Genomic DNA, 26,149 nt, shown 5'->3' on the forward strand with positions numbered 1-26,149 from the left:
CAAGTCAGGAGCCTCTGGCCTTTGTTAGTCTTGTATTATTTTAATTTTAGTTTCTTGTGTACAATTTGGAAATTAGTATGGCGTTCATTATCACTGGACTAGTATATATTTGTTTAGGGGCCAGCTGAAGGACGCCTCCAGGTGCAGGAATTTCTCGCTGCGTTGAAGACCTGTTGGTGACCCTCTGCTGTTGTTTTTTATTTTGTCGGGTTGTTGTCTCTTTGACACATTCCCCATTTCCATTCTCAATTTTATTTATTTATATAGGATATTATGATAGGAACATGTCATTGACTATATAGGATATCATGATAGGAACACATGCCCTTGACTATAGGATATCATGATAGGAACACATCCCATTGGCTATATAGGACATCATGATAGGAACACATGCCTTTGACTAGATAGGATATCATGATAGGAACACATGCCCTTGACTATGTAGGATATTATGATAGGAACATGCCATTGACTATATAGGATATCATGATAGGAACATATGCCCTTGACTATATAGGATATCATGATAGGAACACATGCCCTTGACTATAGGATATCATGATAGGAACACATCCCATTGGCTATATAGGACATCATGATAGGAACACATGCCCTTGACTATGTAGGATATTATGATAGGAACATGCCATTGACTATATAGGATATCATGATAGGAACATATGCCCTCGACTGTATAGGATAATATGATAGGAACATGCCATTGACTTTATAGGATATCATGATAGGAACACATGCCCTTGACTATAGGATATCATGATAGGAACATATGCCCTTGACTGTATAGGATATCATGATAGGAACACATGCCCTTGACTATATAGGATATTATGATAGGAACATGCCATTGACTATATAGGATATGATAGGAACACATGCCCTTGACTGTATAGGATATCATGATAGGAACACAAGCCCTTGACTATATAGAATATCATGATAGGAACACATGCCCTTGACTATAGGATATCATGATAGGAACACATGCCCTTGACTATATAGGATAATATGATAGGAATATGCCATTGACTATAGGATATCATGATAGGAACATATGCCCTTGACTATAGGATATCATGATAGGAACACATGCCCTTGACTAAATAGGATATCATGATAGGAACACATGCCCTTGAATAAATAGGATATCATGATAGGAACACATGCCCTTGACTATATAGGATATCATGATAGGAACACATGCCCTTGACATCAGGATATCATGATAGGAACACATGCCCTTGACTATATAGGATATTATGATAGGAACATGCCATTGACTATCTAGGATATCACAATAGGAACACAAACCCTTTACTATATAGGACATCATGATAGGAACACAAGCCCTTGACTGTTCATAAGAACGAACTATAAAAATCAGTTGAAAAATGTTTTACTCATCAGATGGACAAAAATACAAGTGGATGTGGAAAGGTACTTGTACATCCCAACAACAAAAAGACACTAGGCACAGATCTGAGAGTACTCGCAGTTAACTGACAGCTAGTTCAAAGCCTCTAACAACTAATAAAAGAATCATGCATCTAAGACTAAATTATCAATCCGCACACATCCAACATCCAATGGATTTTGTGTAGACGTCATATGCAGTCAGAGAAAAACATGACCTTGTGAAGTATAGATTCTGGGTACTGATGTTGTTTATTATCTTTATAACGTTATAGTATTCTTTAATTTGTCTTTATGAATACTACTTTTACTGTTTAGTCTGTTCGGTGATATCTATTTGACGTGGCTCTGTACATCTTGTTATTGTGTTATTGTGCTGTGGTAAATATTTGTTTTGTTTTTTTTTCATTTTTGCTAAATTGAGCTTTGTCTATACGCCAATTTGTGTTTTAATGTTACATATAACGTGGCTCTGTACTTATACATCCAGTCGTTGTTACTGTTTTTGTGCTATAGTAAATTATTGTATTCTTGTCTGGTATTTTTCCTCATATGCTGAGGTGGGGCAAGGGGTTTAACTGCTTTGTTGTTATGGGGCAATTTAATTCTTTGTTATCTGTTATTTTGAAAATATATTTGCTGTTAGCTGTTATTGTCTTATTCTTTGTTAGCTGTTATTGGGCTTTTAATTTTTTTGTTATCTGTTATTGTGATAATGTATTTGCTGTTAACTGTTATTGAAAATTGGAATGTTAGCATTTTTTTTGACAGTCAATATTCGGTATAAATTGAAGATCATTGGCCATTGGGGTCTACCACTACTGATATGTTTGTCCCGTATTCAGTGAAGGATTCCATTAACATATAGAGTGGGGTGCTCATTTTCCCCACATCTTTCCATGTTTTCTGCAGTTCATGTTCAGGTCTTTATGTTTCCGAAGTATGCTGATATTTCTATATGAAGATAAATTCAAATGCAAAATATCCTTAGCTTGAAAACGTGTTTGTTTGAAATAAAATCATCTGAAAAGTTAGATTAAAGCGTGTTTGAAATTTCCTGATGTTTTGTCAAAGGGGGACACATATTAGCCGTTTTTACACATCTATTTAAAACCAAGTAACTGCTATTTTAAACAATATTCATCAAACCAATTTCATTATAGATAAATAGCAGACATTTCAAAGGTGTAAAGACCTGAAATTTAGGGCAATCAGTCAAAGAATTACTTAGAAATACTTCTTTGAAATAATTTTTTTCATTCAGGAAATTGGCCGAAAATCGTTGTCTGTCTTTCGGTTTTTTCCGGTAAGTGCCGAAATTTTGTCTAAGTTTAAAAAATAATCATATTTGTTAAAATAATATAATTTACCGGCATGTTTTTTCCATTTTACCCATCTTTTGAAGTTTTTGCACCTCAAAATCATAAAACGGCGAAATTGTGTCCCCGGCGAATATGAGCGCCCCACTCTACCCATCACAGAAGTGTGGTCCAGGACAATCCAAGTATATCATATGATTATCCTTTGTAATAAATTCCATTTTTTTTTATGAATGTGTATTTAGAATTATCTTAATTTTTTGTATGAGAATAATGTTCCTTGTTTTCCGTACGAACATATTAAATTAAAACAATTCTTAATATGACAAAAAGGAAAACATATGGCCAGGAATATCTGACAAGGATCTCAATTAAGGACTACATTGTAGGTCCTAACAACCACTTAACCTTTTATATAATATGGTACATAGACTCAGCTCTGTGATTCTTTTCAAAGCAGAACCAAATGCATTGTACAATGAAAGTTCCAACCATGTACTTGGGTCCGAAGCTGCATATAACTCATTACAAACAAAGATTTATTTCGTTTCAAGCCAGTTTCCCTACTAAACTATGTATTCTACTTACTAGTACACTTGGTACAATCAAAAACCTCAGCTGATAAAAATTGTTCAAATAAGGCCTTTGAAAATAGAGGAATAAATTGCTTTTAGAGTGTCAAAAAGAATTTGATAAATTGCATGCTTGTAATTGGTGCTTTTGATTTTTCTACCCTATACACTTTGCCTCATAGTTTTATTAAGAAAAATTCACACATCTCATTAAATGGTCATTTAGAAAAAGTCAGAATATTCAAACTCTTTTAGGTCACTTTTTGATTAGCAACAAAGGGAGCTTCAGTCAATATATATAAAGAGTCTATAAACAATACACCAACGTTTCAGGAGAACTGCTGAAAACATTTTTGTGTTAAGGATGTACTTAGGTGAGGTTAGGTGAAAATTAATAAATTAAGAAGGTAAAATTGATAATATAAGCTGGTAGAGCATCAATTAAGGATAAAAATAAGCTAACAATATTGATAGGTCATGGACCTCCTTTTCGAGATATTTGAGAATTAAAATATGGCGGGAAAAGGCTGACTCGGACTTTTACCTTATATTTACATTGGTATTATTGGGTCTCAAAACAAAAGAAAGAAAATTAAGAATCTTCTAAAATTTTGGTAAATGACCTGTCATGAGCTATTTAGTCATATTTGAAAAAATAAATGGGTGTTATGGGGCAAAATATTTTACATTGTATTGTATGGAAAAACACCAAGAGTCCGAACATTTGACACTCATTCCAAAACCTCACCTAAGTACATCCTTAATGTCTGAAAACTGGAAAATCACCACTTTTTAAATTAATAAAACCCGTTCACTCGGAAACGTAAAATCTAAAATTTATAAAAATTGAAAGTTACCTCATGTTAATAGATATAAACAATTCACCAAAATTCCTTGCTTTGTGAAAGCATTTTTGAGATATTATCAGAAAATTGAAAAAAACACCAATTTTATTGAATAAAAACCCATTACCCAGAAACTTAAAATCTAAAATTTATAAAAAAAAAAAAAAAAAAAAAAAAGGAGCTCACGTCAATAGATATAAACAATTTCCTAAAGTTTAATGCAAATGGTTAAAGAGTTTTTTGAGTTAATGTCCGACATGTTGACAACAGACGGACAACAGTATACAATGTACCATAATACGTTCCGAAAACGAGCGTATAAAAAATATTATAATATATTGAGTAGTAATTTAAACACATTCTAGATACATAAATTAATACTAAAAACATAGTCATAAAAAATGGAATGCATTACAAAGGATTATATCCGTAATAAAAAATACTGATTTGTCAAAGACCGAATAATTTTAATATTTCATTTACTGTTATCTGTTTTTGTCCATTTTAATTCCTTGTTATCTGTTATGAGCCAAATCAATTTGCTGTTTTGCTGTTATTGGGACCCCCCTTGCCCCCCTCCTATGCTTTGTCTGTTTGTTTTGTTCAAACATTGTTATCTATATAATTGAATTTTATGCAACTGTCATACAAGTGAGAGGTTTAGTTAGCTATAAAACCAGGTTTTATCCACCATTTTCAACATTAGAAAATTTCTGTACCAAGTCAGGAATATGACAGTTGTTATCCATTCGTTTGCTGTGTTTGCTTTTGATATTGCCATATCATTTCAGACCTCACTATTTTGAATTTTCCTCAGAGTTGGATTTATTGGTTATTTTACTTTTGAAGTTAAATACAGAAAAATGAAAATAAATAGATTTTCAAAATATTGCCCATGAGTTGTCTTTTAATCATAAAAATCTTATGTCCAAGTATCATGAAGTTCCATAAATGTTTGACATAAAACTTTAACCAGATATGATGATGTCAGAATTCAGATTGCCTTGTCCCACTTTTTTGACATTTTAGGCTTATTAACAAAAGAAATGTGGATATACATCAATGAGACCCAACTTTACAAAGATCCTTTATTTGCTGGATAAAATCAGAGATACTTTCAAGCAAGGAAATGCAGAAAATAGTTTAAAAAATAAATATGTTTTGGAAGATGGCTATACAATTCAATAGCAGTAAAAACAAAACAGTTTTATTAGTATTGTTTAAAATTCTACATTTTCATACACAGATAGACACACGTTATCATTGGTTATCAATCAACAGAATAAACTAAAACAGAACATATAGTGGCATGCAATAAATAATTTTTCCTACAATATCCCATTTTTAAACATGTAGATCCACTTTTATGGAATATAGAAATATTAAAGATTTATTACCAGATATGAAAATGAAAAAAACAAAATTAAATTCATCCCTCAAAACTTTAACTCATCTTAATATTTTCTTTGTTTACAACTGGTCAGCATTAATAACTTTTAAAAAATATAAAATTGTTGCTTACATTTATAGTATATACCGTTAATTCAGAATTTGTTACAATGGTTTTATTATTGCTAAAAAGGCAACAGCATAGGTGTTGGAAAAAAACATACTTTCATTTTTCAACAATCAGAATAAGAAATACTCACAATAATTTCCTAATTTACAAAAAATGAGGGGTTATGTAGCTTCTTGCTAGTTTTAAACAAAAAATCTTTTGCAATACATTTGTTAGTTTATACATGTACTGATTAAAAGATCATTATCTTTTTCTTAAAATATTTTCTTATGGATGTACTTGGGTGAGGTTTTGGAATTTGTGTCAGATGTTCAGACTCCTTGTTTTTTTACCATACGATACAAGGTAAAATATTTCCCCCAACAACACCCCTGAGGGAGGGTAGGAGGGGTCCTAATCCTGAATTCCGGGGCTTAAAAATACGAAATCCCGAAATCCTGGGCTTAAAAACACGAAATCCTGAGGTCCTGAAATTCGAAAAAAGAATTCCCGGATATGAAAGGGTCAATTCCAAAATCCAGAGCTTAAAAACACCCAATCCCGGAGTACCGATAAAGGTCCTATCCCCCCTCACCCCTATATCTTTTCATATAAGACTTATTAGCTCATAAAAGGTCATTTGACAAAATTTAAGTAGATTATTTATTTTCTTTCTTTTGATTTGAGACCCAAAAAATACCATGGAAATATGAGGTAAAAGTCCAAGTCAGCCTTTTCCCGCCATATTTTATAAATTGAATATCTTGAAAAGGAGCTCCATGACCTATGAATATTTTTAGCTTATTTTGATCCTTAACTTATACTCTTCCAGCTTATAGTATCAATTTAAAATTCTTGATTTATTTAATATCACCTTCAGTACATCCTTAAATCTCATAGGTCAATCAAATAATTGAGATTGATTGATTGGTGTCCAACACCACTTTCAACACTATTACCTATACATTGGTGACAGAAGCTCAAGTCCCAGGAGAAAACCATTGACCTTCTTTTTAGTCATTGACAATTACACAACATTACCTTTAATTCATGTGTATACATTAATCTTCAGTATAAATTTGATGCAAAACATTTATATCAAAAGTGTTGACATATCCAAATTCTATTAATAATAAACTGTTATCACAGAGATATGTCTCCCTTTTTTGTAATTTCGATAATGCAAATGTTGAAATTAAAATAGCAACACTTTAACATGTAAGTTAAGCAAATATTCAAAGTCAATGAACCATGACTGAAGGCACATGGCTAAACAATCTCCATGTAAATGAGATTTGCCAATGCTAATACAGCTGCATACAAAATACTATTGACTTATCATAAGAAGATTCCTTTAAACAAACCTAAACACAAACTAATACATGTCAACTAAACAAAATTTCAAAGTCAATAAACCATAACTGAGGGGGCGAGGTAAAATAATCGCCATGGAAATGAGATGTGCCAATGCTAATACAACTGCATACTAAATATCATTGACCTACCACTTGTGGTTTCCCATAAACCAACCTAATCACAAACTAATACATGAAAACTTAAGCAAAAGTTTCAAAGTCAATAGACCATGACTGAAAGGGCGGGGCAAAATAATCTCCATGGAAATGAGATATGCTAATGCTTATACAACTGCATACCAATTATCATGAACTTACCACTAGTGGTTTTCCATAAACTGACCTAATCACAAACTAATACATGAAAAATAAGCAAAATTTCAAAGTCAATAGACCATAACTGAGGGGGTGGGGCCACATAATCTCCATGGTAATGACATGTGCCAATACTAATACAACAACATACCAAATATCTTTGACTTACCCCTAATGGTTCACCATAAACTAGACCTAATCACAAACTAATACCTTGTTGATGACGCCAACGCCCGAAACAGCATACCTATGTTTCGCTTTTTGACTCCGTCAAGCAAGACAAAAAATTGCATTACGTTTTTTTTTATTGAAAACAATTCATCGTTCTTGCTTAGAGAGGAATTCAACTTTACTAAGCTCCTCTATCTATCAAAAGAAAACATTTTAGATCCTACTTTTTGTTAAAATGTTTGTATTGAAATTTCCATTTTTCCTGTCCCAGAGCTATCATTTCAATTTAACAGTATAACTTATTTAACATTTTGATACAAATAACAAAGAAGGACAAACTCTATTCATCATGCATGATGTTACTATAGATTATAACTTGCAGAAATATATTTCTGATCTTAATTAACAAGTTCATTTAACATCTTCTGTTCTATGCTCTCCACAAGTAAGTTTGGTGTACCATATTTCAATACTGTTCTTTGATCTTATACAGACACCTCCTTTCGAGTTATCTCTGTTTTTTCAGTGAGCCATACCAACAGGTGTTTTATTAATTAAATATCTATGTTAATCATAAGTTCAGAGCCTTGATCATGTTTTAGATCTGTGTAGATCAAACTTCTATGTTAGTATCAGAGCCTTGACCGTGTTGTTTTATCATTAATTGTTCATTTTTCAATTTGGTTTTCTCAGTTCTGGTGTGCCATACTAGTACCTAAAATATATAATAAGAATGTTAAATTTTTGAACAGCAAATTTAGTACATGTAGTAATTTGAGGTTAAGAAAATCAAACTAGACAAACTGAAATCCATCACTTAGTTGAATCCAAGCAAGGCAAATAAGAATTCAAAAAGTAAATCAACTACAAGACCTTGCTCTGGAATTATTGCCCTGAAACAATTCTTAAGTTATTGCCATATGACATATGTATACCTAAGTTACATATTATCATTGGATTTAATCATGAATTACATGAGGATTATCCAAGTTCCAATGGCAAATATCTCCTGTATTTTCAGGGTTTAGTAAAAAATATAACCTGTAATCCATTTGACATTAAAAAAAAATAATATCTAAGAATGAAGACAACAATTAGTACATGTATTCATTTTAATATAAGAAAGTAGTATGGCTCACTCCTCATTAAAATTATAGGTCAACATGTCAATTGTAGATTTGAAGGATAATAATTACCAATGAAGAAAAATATCACATTAAAATTTTAATAAGAATATCATGTTTAATGTAAACGCATCTCACATTCAGGTGTTTAATTTTCAATATTCTTATTTATTTGCTATCTTATCTGATGGTCCTATTTAAATCTGGAAAATAACTGCATTTGTTTAAACTAACCTTAGAACAATTAACTGCCCTTGGCTCTAAGTCTTCCATCTTAACATTTAACTGTCCAAGGATTGTTGACTCAAGAAACCCTCTTGGTACCTCATTACTGAATCTTGCATCAGGAAACTTGAAGAACAGATTAACATTAACAGCAAATCCTGCCATATCCATTGGGAAAGGCCTATTAGGCTTCCAGTAAGTAAACCATCCAGTCACCTACAACAATAAGGAAGTACATCAGTCATGTGACTACACTTGGATACCACATATCTACTTGGATAGAAAATGAAGATAAAATATCAAAATTATTTAGAGGTGAATTCATACCTATTGTGAACCTGCTTAATTGCAGTCTAGATAAATATTCAATAAATTATAACATTTTTCATTGTTTTGACACATCTGAGTATCAGTTTACTGTTACATATACATTTACCTCATATATATATATATTCTCTTCCAGATATGAGAATGAGAAAGGGATTCAAAGTTACAAAATATAATAATATATTTAATTTATGTATGCTTGTGGTAGTTCTGTATACAAAACTAATTATGGCTTTGTGACCCACTATACCTTAACAATGACTAATCAAATATATAAGTTTAATTGTAACAGCTGCTGAAGAAACGTTGTACTCAGTGGCGGATCCAGGGGGGGGGTGCGCACCCCCCCTTTATTTTTGCCGATCAATGCATTTGTATCAGGACATATGTTTTGCACCCCCCCTTTGCCCTGGGTGCCCTGGGTTAGCACCCCCCCTTTCGAAAATTCCTGCATCCGCCCCTGGTACTAACACATATTCTTCACGTGTTGTTGTACTAACACATATTCTTCACGTGTTGTTGTACTAACACATATTCTTCACGTGTTGTTGTACTAACACATATTCTTCACATGTTGTTGTACTAACACATATTCTTCACGTGTTGTTGTACTAACACATATTCTTCACGTGTTGTTGTACTAACACATATTCTTCACGTGTAATATATGTCTTTTATTTCCTATTGCCATGATGTCTTTTTTCTGCATCTAACCATAGGGGTATTTTCTCCCTTTCTTTTACATCGGTTGACCTTGACCTTCAAAAAAGATCTTGGGAGAAGAAGATAATAGATACTTAGCCAGCGGTAAACAATCGTGCAAAATACTAGTCAAATTCAAGTAATGGTAGACAGATGTTGTCCTTACACTACCTCATAACAAATGAAAACTGCAAACTTGAACGTTCAAGATAAGACCTTTTGTTAATGTCATATTACAATCTAAGTTCATGTGGTGCAATTGGGTGAACTAGACATAAGCTGGTTACAAAGATAGACAAACAGATAGACAATGTCATTTTCTTAATTTGAAATATCTTAATGTGAAGAGAAAACATAAAACATCTGGCACCTTTCCATCCTTGACAACTGGCTTTTCATATCTAAGTCCTCCTACCAAACCTACAGGCCATACTGTGACTTTCTTGGTATTTCTCATCTGAAACCAGAAAATATATTGATAAGTATCTTACAGTTGGTATATAACTGAAACTACATTTACAATCTCAAATTTAATGGTTGTCAGTTTTGAGTTGGTATGTCTCAATTATAACCAGAAGTAAAATATATAGGTTGGTAGTTTTGTGTTGGTATATCTCATTTGAAACCTAACATAAAATATGTTGGTTTGTTATTTTGAGTTCAAATATCTCATTAGGAATCAGCCATAAACAAATGCTGCTTTGTAGTTTTATATTGATATATCTTATCTGAAACCAGAAGTAAAATATGTTTGTTGTGTGTTTTGTATTGATATATCTCATCTGAAACCAGAAGTAAAATATGTTTGTTGTGTGTTTTGTGTTGGTATTTCTCATCTGAAACCAGAAGTAAAATATGTTTGTTGTGTGTTTTGTGTTGGTATTTCTCATCTGAAACCAGAAGTAAAATATGTTTGTTGTGTGTTTTGTATTGATATATCTCATCTGAAACCAGAAGTAAAATATGTTTGTTGTGTGTTTTGTATTGATATATCTCATCTGAAACCAGAAGTAAAATATGTTTGTTGTGTGTTTTGTATTGATATTTCTCATCTGAAACCAGAAGTAAAATATGTTTGTTGTGTGTTTTGTATTGATATATCTCATCTGAAACCAGAAGTAAAATATGTTTGCTGTGTGTTTTGTATTGATATATCTCATCTAAAACCAGAAGTAAAATATGTTTGTTGTATGTTTTGTATTGGTATTTCTCATCTGAAACCAGAAGTAAATTATGTTTGTTGTGTGTTTTGTATTGGTATTTCTCATCTGAAACCAGAAGTAAATTATGTTTGTTGTGTGTTTTGTATTGATATTTCTCATCTGAAACCAGAAGTAAAATATGTTTGTTGTGTGTTTTGTATTGATATTTCTCATCTAAAACCAGAAGTAAAATATGTTTGTTGTGTGTTTTTTGTTGGTATTTCTCATCTGAAACCTGAAGTAAAATATGTTTGTTGTGTGTTTTGTATTGGTATTTCTCATCTAAAACCAGAAGTAAAATATGTTTGTTGTGTGTTTTTTGTTGGTATTTCTCATCTGAAACCAGAAGTAAATTATGTTTGTTGTGTGTTTTGTATTGATATTTCTCATCTGAAACCAGAAGTAAAATATGTTTGTTGTGTGTTTTGTATTGATATTTCTCATCTAAAACCAGAAGTTAAATATGTTTTTTGTGTGTTTTTTGTTGGTATTCCTCATCTGAAACCAGAAGTAAAATATGTTTGTTGTGTGTTTTGTATTGGTATTTCTCATCTAAAACCAGAAGTAAAATATGTTTGTTGTATGTTTTGTATTGGTATTTCTCATCTGAAACCAGACGTAAAATATGTTTGTTGTGTGTTTTGTATTGGTATTTCTCATCTGAAACCAGAAGTAAAATATGTTTGTTGTGTGTTTTGTGTAGGTATTTCTCATCTGGAACCAGAAGTTAAATATGTTTGTTGTGTGTTTTGTATTGGTATTTCTCATCTGAAACCAGAAGTAAAATATGTTTGTTGTGTGTTTTGTGTAGGTATTTCTCATCTGAAACCAGAAGTAAAATATGTTTGTTGTGTGTTTTGTGTAGGTATTTCTCATCTGAAACCAGAAGTAAAATATGTTTGTTGTGTGTTTTGTATTGGTATTTCTCATCTGAAACCAGAAGTAAATTATGTTTGTTGTGTGTTTTGTGTAGGTATTTCTCATCTGAAACCAGAAGTAAAATATGTTTGTTGTGTGTTTTGTGTAGGTATTTCTCATCTGAATATCCTGTTTTTATCAAAATAAAACTTCATGAAGACATTTATCTGAATTGGCATGATACAAACAGATGGAAAATTGATCATTATATTTAAGGTAATTACAAAAGGTAGATTTAAAAATGATCAAAATAATGTGTTTGCTTTATTATGACCTTACTTACAGTGCATTTATTTCAAACACAAATGATTCAAAAGGCTAAGCACGCACAGGTTTTGAAAATTTGTTTCTAACATACGTTTGCATAAACTTTGACAAACTATGCACTTCCTAAAAATGCGTCTGCAGTTTGTTGTTTGTTAGTACAAACGCTACATTTGTTTTTGAACTTCAACCTTAGATATATTAAAATCAATCGAGTCCAGGACCAATCCAGTATATTTTATTATAATCTTTTGTAATTAATTAATTTTCTATGTGCATATATTTAGAGTAATTTAGAGCTGGTATACTTACTCAGTGATTGATAAATATTTTTTCTTGTGAAATACATTTTTTAAAATTCATACTTGCATGCTTGTAGTATGATAATTGTGCGTGTATTTTAAGAATAGAATACTAGAATACTAATACTAATACTAAAAAGAGGTATTTCTGTTATGGTCATGTAGACCTAGCCTATCCTCATCAGGTAGCCCTATATTTTACCTTTCTTGTAATATTTTAAAATGGTTCGAATTTGATTTCACTTATGTGCATACAATACATCTGTTTACCAACAACATGTGCATGATTGAAAGTTCAAACACGGTCAGTAAACACTTTTTAAACGATGCATTTGTTTATACTTTTGTAGCCCTTAGCAAACGATAACAAACACCACACAAGGTTTACAAAATGTTGGTTAGAAAGAAATGCACCCTTAGATGAAAGAAAAAAACAATAATCTATCCATCCTGTATTGATGGTACTATACCTCTTGAAATATTTCTAAACTATATGTATTATCATCATCTGCGAAATAAACCACACCACCATCTCTGTTTGACTTTACATTCTCACGAATCCACTGAAGGGCAGCATTTCTCTGCAGGACACCTTTAGGTTTAAGCCACGTTGGATCATTGTACTTCATTTTAATTTCATGAGGCGTCAAAGCTGCAAGATGTGTGTTTTTTACACCAGAATTTTGTAGAAACTTGCTAACTAAGACTGTCTTGCTGACAGAGTCTTCTACCACAATCCAGTGAATATTTTTGACATGAAGCAATGTGTGTGACAATCTTACTAAATTTGCCTTTTGTTCTGAATGGGTGTGGGTTGGTGTCACCATATAAATTATTGGTGAATGAGAAAATTCTGTTCTCCCTGATGACATTACATTCTTTTGGCATCCTTGTAGCTGTTGAGAAAGATCACTTATCTTTTTATCAAGCTCTTTGTTTCGTGCTTTGTATTTCTTTATTAGATGTTCTATTTCTTTCTTTTTACACTCTGGGAAACCTTGAATACAAAGCACAATTAAATATCGAACTTTTAAGATATTTGTATGTATTGAAATTGTTACCTGTTTGTTTAACACTCTTATTAACTGACAATGACAAAGTTACAAAAATACCTAGTGTTTGGCAATGTATTTCTAAATATGTTTAAGCTATTGTCTTTATACAATTGAGCTTTGCAATATTAAAGGTCATTTACACTGTCCAACAGTGCCCTAATAATCTGCTTAGTAATTGCATTACATGTCTTTTCAGACAAAGCACCCTTTTGTCCTGAGAGTGGAGCTGGATTGGAACACTGTCAATTATTGAACATGCTAAAAGCCTTGATAGGCCTCCAATTAGACAACCTCATTGAGCTGACAATAACTAGCTTACAAGCCTTGATAGGCCTCCAATTAGACAACCTCATTTAGCTGACAATGACTAGCTTACAAGCCTTGATAGGGCCTCAATTATTTGGTTGACCATGACTGGCATGCCTTTTACTTAGACAACCTCAATCAGTTGACAATATCTACATTGTAGCTGTTAGGCCTTGATAAGGCATCCACTTATAATTATATTATCTCAGGCAGTTGACAGTGAAAACACAACAAGCATTGATAAGACATCAACTTAGACAACCTAAGTCATTTGACAATGACTAGCTGACAAGCCATGATAGGTTTCAACTTCGATATTTCCTGAAAAACAAGTCAAAATCAGCTAACAATAACTAGCTGAAAAAAATACAATGGGGCCTCAACTAAGGTAACCTCAGTCAGTTGACAACGACTAGCTGACAAGTTCTGATGGGACCCCAGCTTAGAAAATCTACATAAAAATTTTGATCACCTACAACATTTCAACAAAACATAAGATATAAAAGTGTGTATACTATGTATGTAATCAAAATTAAGTTAGCAAAATTTTTCTGGGCCTATAACTTTTTTTGGGTGTGTAAAACTTTACTTACCGCAGCTTGAATAAAACCATATAAATGCAACTGTTGAAATGGCTATATATAAAAAGAAAAGTTTTCTCATACGGATCTGCACCATTCCAACATATCACAGGTTGAACACAGGTTATCTCATCCAATTCAAATGATGTGGTATCTTCTGAAAGTTAATCATAATTTAAATTTTAAATTAAGGAAAATAAAGTTCTTTCAAGTAGTTGTGTTACATACATGTACAGGTATACAACAATATTCTGAAAACAGTGAAAGTACATTAATTATTGATTTTTATAATCAAAGAAAGAAAGGCAAGCTGTGTTGTAGGTGGCAACCCTGGACATCTTTACAGTGACCATTTCTTTAAAGGATTATTGCTCTTTTATTCACTGACCACTACCAGAGTGGGTGAATATTTATATTATTTCACTGACCATTAGTAGAGTGAATGCTTGCCCTTTTATTCACTGACCATACATAGAAAGGAAGAATGCCCTTTCACTGACCATACATAGAGAGGAAGAATGCCCTTTCACTGACCATACATGTACATAGAGAGGAAGAATGCCTTTCACTGACCATTACTAGAGTATATAATTGCCCTTTTCACAGACTGCCTCTAGTGTTGATGAATGCCCTTTTCACAGACTGCAACTTGTGTGGATGAATGCCCTTTTCACAGACTGCATCTAGTGTGGATGAATGCCCTTTTCACAGACTGCATCTAGGTGTAATACCACCATTGATTTTCCCCTATTAGTCTTTGTTAAATTTGCACTTTTCAAAAATTGTGCAGAATTTATTTTTGTTTCAAATAAAGAAATACTTGGCATGAGTAAAGTTTTATCCTGTCCAGTTCTATAGAAAAAATTTCACATAACATTTCATTGCATATAAGAAAATAACCATCATTGGAAGTTAACCAATCAAATTTCTCCCCTTATTGTATCTGTGTACAAGGTTTAGTCACCATGTAACCTCAAGATTACAAAATTTTCTATAGAAATCCCAAATAAAAAATAATGGTGTTTTGAAATATCCAAGACATATGTTTATGACAAATAAATGGTTTTACTGCAATAAAATGTAGGATTAATTACCTAGCCTACAATGGTCAAATTCAAGGGAATATTTTTTTCTACCTACTTTCGTATACAACCGGATGTGACGTACCATGATTTGGTGGTATTACACCTAAAATGATTTTTGTGCACAGTTGATACAATATCTTAAAATCTTGATGCATCTTTGGACCCACAAGTTTTGAAAATGATGAGTCCAGACTGATTTTCCTGAGTACAGGACTCATGGACTCCCCTTAGTGAGAACCCTGACTGTGAATGATTTCCCTTTTAACAAACCATTACAATGTACTAGGGTAGATGATTACCCTATTCACTGACATTACATTAACCCTTGTAAACTTCTGGAAAAACTTTTTGATTCCTTAGTAGCCCCTATTCTCCTTTATTGTAGCGAAATCTGGGGAATTATTTCGACATTTAAAGACAGTGATGCCTATTAAAAGTTGCATATAAAATTTATTAAAGAAATTTTGGGAGTACACTGTAAGGCCTTGAATGATGCATGTCATTCCGAACTTGCAAGACAGCCATTGAAAAATAGGATAATGTTATCTAGCATTAAATTCTGGGACCATTTAATCACTTCAGAAGGAAGTTTAGTTCACCAAATATATAATGCTACAAAAAAAAGCAACCCATATTAAAAGGTTAAATATTATTATTCAAAACTTAGGTTTATCTTATTTGTCAAATGATAACCTTACTATTAAACCCCTGTTTGGTTTTATAAAACAAAGACTAATTGACCAGGGTTTTCAGGAACAACATGCAAATATTTCAGCATCTCCAAAATTAAAATAAAAATAAAATAAATCTTATACTTAATAATACATCTTATACGGCACTAAAGTTATCTTATTCTTTCGTAACAAATTGTTTAAATGCAAGAAGTAATCTATTGCAATAGATTTTCATTATACCTTTAATCGTTTATTCACATATATATATATATAATTGTTTGTATTTTACTACCATGTATTGCAAATTGTTTATCCATTCGGTCATTACCATTTATTGTAAATGAGTTTGTGCCAATAAAATATTGTCTATTGTCTATTGTGTGTATTGCTGCGTGTTTGTTTTTTCTACATATGATACGGCCAAATAAGAAAGTATGTATGGTTCCAGTTACATCTGAAAAAAAGTAAGGGTAGTATCTTAGAGTGTTATTATAAGACTTGTTAGGCACAATAAGAAATACTAGCTGTTTCTACTTGTAATGATTCTAAACTCATCTTGCACATAAATCTCAACGTCATAAGTAGCGTGACGTTACAATACATAGCGGTACCGCGAACGTCTAATGAACACAGTCCTGAACATCCTGGGGGCCCGCGAATGATAATTTGAGCAATAAATAAAGAAAAATTCTTAAAATGAAATAACTATTGTCTCTCAAATGAAATAAAACTTTAACTATTTACACTTAAACAGTCTTTATGTTTTACGGAACGGTTGAATCCAACTTTTGATTTTCTCCTTGGCATCAGTTTTTGCTTTTCTAGTTGAAGTAATAGTATTGTCACTAGAATCACACGGACTATCTGTTGATAAGAGTTCAAGTGGATATAGCTTACTTATCGGTCTAGATGTCGTACCATTTTTAGTGCGTAAAATGGCAGACCTACAAAGTCCATCTCTCCCATAAACTAACTTAACGATAATCGCTATATTCCACATTGTCCTTGGGGTATCATCATGAATCTGTACAATGTCGCCCACTTTAATGATTTTGGTGTTATTTCCGGTGTTTCTATGTTGTTCCCTGAGTGAAGTGAGATATTCTCGTCGCCATCTGTTCCAGAAGTCGTGAATAATGCGTTTTTGAACACTAGATTGTCTATTTGCTGTGTAATGTGTTAAGTTTTGTACGTTCTCCTCACTGTTAAAATTATGTGTTCCTGAATACGGTAAAGTTTTAATCCGTCTTCCATAGAGAAAATGAGACGGTGTAAGCGGTTCATCATCGGTAAGGTCCGTTGATACGTGGGTTAACGGACGATCATTTAATATAGCCTCTATCTCGGTCACAATTGTCTCTAGCACTCTAAAAGTAACTAGTGCTCGTCCTAACACTTTCTTTATGCAATTCTTGGTCAAGCCGATCAATCGCTCCCACCAACCACCATACCATGGTGCACGCTTCGGAATAAATTTCCACTGAGTTCCATATATGTTGAGTTGTTCCTGAATAGTAGTAGATTTTGTAAGCATTTCAATTTCCTTCGCTGCTGCGGTATATGTTGTACAATTGTCAGACATCATGATTTTTGGTAACGATTTGTGGCTGGTGAATCTCCTAAACGCTAGAATGAATGTTTGCTCTGTAAGGTCTTCCACGATTTTCCAAATGCACAGCTCTAGTGTTAGCGCAGGTGAATAGACAAATATATGCTTTACTAATACTGTTGCTTTTTGTTCTCACATTCAATGCTCCTGTGAAGTCGACACCGGTTACGGTAAACGGTGGTGAATCATTAAGTCTGTCGGACGGCAGTGGTGGGGGGTCGGGTGTAAGATAGGGTCTTCCTGTAATTTTACGGCAAGTAACGTAATTACGGAGTATTGATTTCACACATTGTCGAATCGACGGAATCCAGTAAGACTGGCGAATAAATGTCACTGTACTTTCTAATCCAGAGTGAAAATTCCTTGCGTGTGCATCCATCACAATTAATTTACAAAGTCTGTCTTTGTTCGGTATTAGTACTGGGAATTTAGCTGATTCATCAATAGGTGCATTGTTAATTCTCCCGCCACAACGGATAATGTTCATTTTGTCCATGTACAATCTAAGTTGCTTCACTAGCACATTTTTCTCTGATTTGTTATTTAAACACTCAATAACATCCGGGTATTTACGCAGTTGCGAATCTTGGATCCATGAAGTCGAAGCAGTCTGAATTTCATTGACACTAAGATTTCCTGTTAGTTTGTCATTATTTCTACAGTTGTTTATGAATCTGTACATGTATGCTGTTATACGCAAAAGTTTTTGGTATGAGCTGTAGCGTTCTATATCCATAATTTTACTTATTCCTTCATAAGATCTGATTTTCTGTTGCGGTTCACTAGTTGATTGTCCTTGATCAATTGTAGTGCTAAGAATGTGTGATTCTTTATTCTTCCACTGTGGCCAGTTTGATTTGTCAGTGAGCCATTCAGGTCCTTTCATCCAAAGATCCAATTCTAAGAATTTCGTTGCAGTTACTCCTCTCGATAGCATATCTGCCGGATTTGAATCTGTCGGACAGTACTTCCATTGGTATTTTTGAGTAATTTCGTTAATTTCCTTCACTCGATTACTAACGAAAACGGGTAATTGTTTCTCAGTAGTAACAAAGTTATCTGACTGTCACTCCATAATGTGACGCTTGTAACATCCAAGTACGATTTCAAATGCTTGACGAGTCTTGCGCCTATCAAAGCTGCACTGAGTTCTAACTTCGGGATTGTTAACTGTTTAAGAGGTGCCACTCGATTCTTTGACATGATAAGTACGGTTTCTTTTCCACTGACTAAATATGCGCATGCTCCATAGGCTTTCAAGCTTGCATCCGTAAAAACATGTAATTCTACATTGTCTGATTTTTCTTTGAAATACGGTCTATTAATCTCCAAATGTGAACATTCATTAATATCTTGTAGTACACACTTCCATTCTGTTGTAATTTCAGATGTAAGAGGTTCATCCCAATTTAATCCTTTCTCCCACAAAGTCTGCATAAGAATCTTACTACGCACAGTAACTGGACCAATAAGTCCGAGTGGATCATAGATTTTCGACGATTGTCTTAAAATCTCTCGTTTTGTCAGACGTGTATCTTCAATATCTGGTATTCCGGTTTGGCGAAAGTAAGTGTGTCGTTACAAGTGTTCCATCTCAATCCAAGCACTTTTATGGGTTCATCTTTGTCTAATACGTTGTGTGAATTTGCGCGGTTTCGCAAAAGTTGAGAATTTGAAGCCCATGAGCGCAAGTTAAATCCTGCTCTAGTGAATAAGTCTCTTGCTGTATCAAAATATTTCAGTAATGCACTCTCTGTAGTAACGGCAAATTGGTGTAAACGAAATCTTAAAAGAATGCCGACTAAGTCATTTAAATTGGGTGGAGTAGTCATCAAACAATCATTAAGACTAGGCGATTCTGGTGTTGCTTTACAACTGCAGTCGTATACGACCCTAATTGGTGTTGTAGTTGAATCTTTTCTCACAGCATGATGCGGAATATAGTGTATTTTGCTAGTTTCATCGGTCTCATTAGTAGTATCCACTTTTTCTATGAAGCCCCTTTTCTCCTGCTCTGCCATTATTTCTCCATATTTTTCAAGTAGTTTGGGTTCTTTGCTAAGTCTTCTTATTACATTTTCCGTCCTTCGTTGTGCAATGGCTTTATTTGTCGGTAACGTAGGGTGATCCTCTTTCCATGGTAACGTTACAAAATATCTGTTGTCATGGTAACAAATTTGTTTCTCTTCATAAGTCTTTTGAATATCTATCTGTTCTTCTAACTTTGTGGTGTCAATTTTCTCGGTGGCCAGTGACTCTATTTTCCAAAATTTCTCCAAGTCGTACTCATCGGTTTTTGTTGCGATCATCACGTTCATCATTGAAGCTCTCTTGTATCCTTCTGTGTCAGAGTTGTGTGAATGTAGCGTTCCAGACAACAAGTATCCGATTTTTGATTGAACAGCTGTCGGTCCTTCGCCTCGGATAATATCATTCTGAACAATTGACCAAAAGTAATCAGCTCCAATTAGAATAGAAATTTCAAAGTTTTCATCTGCTGTTACTGGGTGAGCTAATTTGATTCCTGACAAATATGTAAGTTTTGCTGCTTGGCGTACATAGGTTCTCATCGGTGCTGCGATCTCTGGAACGATCAAGACTCGAATCGGCAGTTTACCATCTGTAGTTATGAGATATACCAATCCTGTTCTCAAATGGCGAATTTTAGTACTATTTGCATTGTCTCCAAATCCGGATAGGTTAACGATTTCAGTTCCAGTAGGCTTGAGTTTCAATTTCTCGGCTAATTCCTCTGTGATAAATGACCGCTGTGCGCCTTCATCAAACAATATTTTTGCATCAAGTATTTCATGTTCTGCACTTACTGGGTTAATTGCTGTCTTCAAAAGTACACGATCTGGCGATTGTGAGTGTAAAACAATGTCTGGTTCCTCCGCGTTGTGTTGAATTGTGCCTACGCTTACATCCCCTGTTGGTGTGTTGTCTTCATTTGTTTTAACATTGTCTTTGCAAATGCTGGTGTGATGACGTTTGTGACACTTGTTGCAAGTTTTTGTAGATTTACATGCGGATAAGCTATGGTGTCCTAGACAGTTAAAGCATAAGCGGTCTTTTTTCACGATTGACATTCGGCTATTGTAATCAGATACTTTAGTGCAATTAACAGGCGAGTGTGGCTCCTTACAGTACGCACAGTGTGGCTTGGGTTTAGTGTTACTTGCGTTTGTATTCTTGTTACCTCTATTTCGATTACTAGAATTTGTATTTGTCAGAAAGGCGGCGGTAGCTGTAGGGGATTCTAACTGTTCTGAAGTTTTGCCTGCATCCATAATATAAAGTTCATCGAAAATTCCACGGCGTAATTCATTCAGTTGTAAATCTGTAGATCTATATTGTCTGGCAAGATTTCTGCGGATTTCACCGGGTAGTTTGTTCATAATAATGGGCACTAAAAACGCTCCGTATGTGTCTTCACTTTGACCTAATGACTCCAAACCTCTAATGTGTATCTCAATTTCATCGTAGTAGTTTTTCATGCTAGATATCGTGTATTTAGGGGCTGGTATATCAACTAGTGCTTGCATATACTTCTGTCTTATTACATGCGATTGTCCATATCTTTCTTGCAGTAAAGAAATAGCTTTCTCATAATTTGCATGTGTAAGCGCAAACCCTGTGACGGTTTTCAATGCCTCATCATGGAGTAGTGACTTCAAATAATTAAATTTCTGAACGTTTCCAAGAGTAGTGTTTTCGTGAACGGATGTCTCGTATGAATCCCAAAATGACTGCCACTGCATAATATTACCATCAAAGGTAGGAAGATTCAATTTGGGCAACTTGTTGTACTCATTTACTCTAGTGTTACTACGTGAAAACTGAGTTTCCGGTTCACGGAAGTTTGAATTACATGTATTCTGTTTAGTGTATCTCTCGGGTTGAGCATAACTTTGTTGATCATGAGCGGGTTGAGCATAACTTGACTGATCATGAGCGGGCTGAGCAGGGGCGGAATGAGAAGGGCCGCTATAACTGACGAAATCTTTTGCATTTGTATTGAGTGCGGATGTATTGACAAGAATGAGCTTTTGTATTTGCGTTATTTTTCCATCTAATGTGTAAGCATACTCATCTGAATCGACGATCTCGGCTTCTACTTCTCCTTCATCAAGATTTTCTAGAATGTCCTCATTTAATTTTTGTAGTGTCTCTTGTTTCTTCAACAGATTGTTCACAATTTTAGTTAACTCTTCAGTGTTCACGGGCTCATCTCCGTCGTCTCGGATGTCCTCAAATTTCTTCAAAAGTCGGGAAATAACACTTCTGTGTCCTGCACGTATCGAACGTAGTTTGGAACTCATCTTGGTCCTTCGGCACCAATATCTTAAAATGTTTTTATAAGACTTGTTAGGCACAATAAGAAATACTAGCTGTTTCTACTTGTAATGATTCTAAACTCATCTTGCACATAAATCTCAACGTCATAAGTAGCGTGACGTTACAATACATAGCGGTACCGCAAACGTCTAATGAACACAGTCCTGAACAGGTAGGTAGGTAGGGATTTTTTTTAATTTTATGGTGTTTTTTTTACATTGAGTCTATGGGAGCAACATTCTGACTTTAACAGTACTAGTGCTTAATGAAAAATGACAATAAAATCTTTTGGGTAGTCTATTTTCAAGCCGAAAAAGTAGGGACGGTAGGGTTACTGGAATCACATACATATTTTTATTTGGCCTATTAGTATCATGGACCTGATAAACTTACAGAAGAGACGTATTTCGACAACAATTCTTAAATGAGCTTACATTTCACCATCCGCAACTTTATTGTATTTTTTCGTTCCAAATATTCCAAATATTGAAGAAGTTTGAAGAAAGAGATTTTTTTCTGTCCGGGGAATATAAGTAAGGGAAGAGAAACCAATCTGTTCTGTTCTATTCTGTACAGGTATATTCCACGTTATATATATCGGAACACTCCTACTTGGGATTAAATATTTTATTGGCACTGGCTACGGTTACATGGAAATGTAACAATAATAAAAATATTATTGTTACATTGGAGACTAATTGCCGGAATGCAAAGTTGGGTGAGGAACCGATTAATTACAAATGTAACAATAATTACTGAGGCTACGGTTACATTACGTTATTGTTACATGAAATACAGCAATGTACGCTAGATTGATAAAACTTAAATCTTCTATAGTTGAACTGCTTCATTCTTTCATATGTACTAAACAATACTTGTAATTTAATACTGATAAATAATAAAATATTATTATTCAACAAATGGTGTACAACTTGAATAGTTTAACTACGTATTAATGGTTTTGATGTTCTTAAAGATACTACTCAAGATTAGGAATGTGACTGTCAAAGGCGAAAAATATAGTCAATGGTTTCACTTTCTTAAAGTATTTAACTGCACACCTACTCTTATTACTGTCATTATACTTTGGACCAATTTTGTTTATGGTGAAAAAAATAAAACTTGGGATGCGTTTTAAACGAAACTGAAACAATATCAAGACATACATTTCATACAGCTTTATAACTTGACGCAAATTGATAATCAAAAGCAAAGTTTGCTAATTGTAACTTTTAAAATACTAAGAAATTCTGTATGTACACTTATCCGTGGAGGACGTAATTTCGTTCATCAAAAATGTGTCGGACTTTAAAACAACTTACTGGATTTGTAGAAATTGTCATTGTAAATAAAAAATTACAGTAAATAAATTGTATGTTATAAATGTATGTAATAAATGTCCTCAACTTTTATTATTTAGTACATATTACTAGTCCCATCGTACATTGCTTTTTTTCATGTAACAATAACGCAATGTAACCGTAGCCTCAATAATTATTGTTACATTCGTAATTAAACAGGTCCTTACCCAACCATGCATTCCGGCATTTAGTCTCCAATGTAACAATACTATTTTTATTATTGTTACATTTCCATGTAACCGTAGCCAGTGCCTATTTTATTTACACAGATATTTACACAGTGTGGTGGGGTGCTTAAGTTTAAAAACTTTATATACAGGTAAGACTGTGAATTTCAAAAATAAGTGTATATTTAGTGCTATTTACATCATTTATAATTCTACCTAAGTTAAAAATTTTGATTTAAAAAACGTTTTGATTCCTTTTAATGAGACAATGGGGTGATTCTACCATATGTTTAATAAGTTAAAGGATTAAAATATGAAAGAAAAAGAAAAAAAACCAAGGATAAAAGGTAAAAATAAGTTGATTAAAAAAAAAAAAAAAATTGAGATTAAATTGTTTCAGTAAGGTATCAGCTTAAGACGAGATTATCAAAAATCGGAAATATATCATTAACTTTTTTTTTAATCATATATCGTAAAATTTGAATACATATAGAATAACCATACATTGTCTCGAAATATCAATGTTATTTGTACAAGGCTTAGAAACAGGTAGTAAACGAGGCGGTGCTGTGATCTCAGGCCTGTCAAGGTCTTTAAGCATATAATTAGACGTAAGCAGCTAATCTAGTCGTAGATAGAGGCAGTTGGCTTGGCATTCCATGCAGACTGCTTGGTCCATCTTTCCTGAGATTAGTATGGCTATATATATCTTTATTCTCATAAACCAAAGTACAATGATACAGAAACATATACAAATACATTAACATAGTATAAATTTTAAATATAAATGTAAAGTAGAGACATAAAGTGGTTACCCAGGAGATTCTAGGCATTTGATAATAATTCTTATAAACGTGCAGATTGTTTAGTTCAGACGGGTTGCTACTATTCATTAGACCTTGAAATTTTAAAATATTTGGTCTGTTTATAAAATGATGCTTTAGTAGCAGTTGTCTACTATCGTCTATTGCCGATCATGCTAAAATATAATGGAACTCGTCGCCAATGTCACTGGAATTGCACAACTTGAAGTACAAATACGATTTTCACTCTGAATGTTTTGCCATCTAGTGTCTTTCTATGTTGTGATATTAAAATATTGTTTCAGGCTAAGAACAGTAATTCTAACATTTCCCTGTTTCAGGTAAGGATGAAGGTTGATATAGTTATGTTCTTATGATACAGAAAAACAACGTTGTAAAAAAGGGAGAGGGCTGGGACTATTATACTAGTATACTATTATAATAGTCTCAGGAGAGGGCAAAAAGAAAAATAAAGATTGTCCTGTCCACAAGTACCTATGGTCAAAACACCTAGTATTGTTTCTCACTTGATTTTTTCGATTATTCTATTTCATGTTTATGAGATTAGTTTTCTGCAGCGTGTGTGTCTCCCTTTTTGAAAACACACGAACTGTTTGCGTTGAGCCAGTCTTCGGTAGTATTCCAGTCTATTGATGTTTGGAAGATGGCAGTTAGTGCTTGTGCTGTTTCTGTTGCACATTCTTTAAGAATTCTGTTAGGGATAACATCTGGTCCAGATTCTTTCGATGAGTTTACATCTTTGAGAAGTTTTTCGAGACTTTAGTGGTTATAAGTAGCTGTGCTATTTTGTTGTTTTAGGCATCGATGTTGAAATTTGTCATTTGTGATCTAAATGGTCGAATTAAAATTTCTCAGTCTTCCTCTGCTGTCACAGACCTTCTTCTGTTTGTTTTTATGCCCCACCTACGATAGTAGAAGGGCATTATGTTTTCTGGTCTGTGCGTCCGTTCGTCTGTCCGTCCGTCCGTTCGTTCGTTCGTTCGTTCGTTCGTTCGTTCGTCTGTCCCGCTTCAGGTTAAAGGTTTTGGTCAAGGTAGTTTTTGATGAAGCTGAAGTCAATCAACTTGAGACTTAGTACACATGTTGCTTATGACATCATCTTTTTAATTTTAATGCCACATTAGATAATTTGCCAAATTTCACGGTCCATTGAACATGGAAAATGATAGTGCGAGTGGGGCATCCGTGTACTTTGGACACATTCTTGTTTAAAGGTGATACTCCAATTTTATCTTTTTTTCGTGGATTTGATGTACTTACAGAATGGCTTTGTATTGTTTCTTTTGTAGGCATTTGATGATAGTATCATTGATGGATGAGTATTCTGCTTTCCTGACTTCCCGTTGCACTTCTTTTTGGAACTGTCTGTAGTTTGTCAACTGTTTATAAAACTGAGAATGGAAAGGGGGAATGTGTCAAAGAGACAACAAGCTGACAAAAGGGCAGAAAACAGCCGAAGGCCCCAAATGGGTCTTCAATCCAGTGAGAAAACCCCGCAACCGGAGGCATGCTTCAGCTGCCATATTAAAATAAAAATGTATACCAGTTCAGTGATAACAGACGTTATACTAAACTA

General features: G+C 33.6%; 1 protein-coding gene across 2 annotated transcripts; it reads right to left on the minus strand.

Moving 5' to 3' along the window:
* Positions 1 to 7,625: 7,625 nt before the first annotated feature.
* LOC139517855 (galactosylgalactosylxylosylprotein 3-beta-glucuronosyltransferase 3-like) lies at positions 7,626 to 22,811 on the minus strand. 2 transcript variants are annotated; one of them, XM_071309322.1, is made up of 6 exons: positions 22,656 to 22,811; positions 14,528 to 14,672; positions 13,044 to 13,570; positions 10,258 to 10,344; positions 8,868 to 9,074; positions 7,626 to 8,224 (listed from the first exon to the last, which is right to left on the minus strand). In XM_071309322.1, the coding sequence occupies exons 2-6, from the start codon at positions 14,610 to 14,612 to the stop codon at positions 8,123 to 8,125; spliced, it is 1,008 nt and encodes a 335-aa protein (XP_071165423.1). In that variant the 5' UTR covers positions 14,613 to 14,672; positions 22,656 to 22,811; the 3' UTR covers positions 7,626 to 8,122. The 2 variants fall into 2 exon arrangements, with proteins under 2 accessions (XP_071165423.1, XP_071165424.1); XM_071309323.1 differs by having other exon boundaries at positions 22,615 to 22,720.
* Between the last annotated feature and the right edge of the window lie 3,338 nt (positions 22,812 to 26,149).

This window comes from Mytilus edulis, chromosome 3 (assembly GCF_963676685.1).
Source record: "Mytilus edulis chromosome 3, xbMytEdul2.2, whole genome shotgun sequence".
Taxonomy (NCBI): domain Eukaryota; kingdom Metazoa; phylum Mollusca; class Bivalvia; order Mytilida; family Mytilidae; genus Mytilus; species Mytilus edulis.

Coding starts and splice junctions, on each gene's coding strand:
- LOC139517855 (XM_071309322.1), bottom strand. CDS start 14,612: ATGGTGCAGATCCGTATGAGAAAACTTTTCTTTTTATATATAGCCATT. Junction 10,345..13,043: donor GTTTAGAAATATTTCAAGAG/GTATAGTACCAT, acceptor TTCTGGTTTCAG/ATGAGAAATACCAAGAAAGT. Junction 8,225..8,867: donor GGGCAGTTAATTGTTCTAAG/GTTAGTTTAAAC, acceptor TATATATTTTAG/GTACTAGTATGGCACACCAG.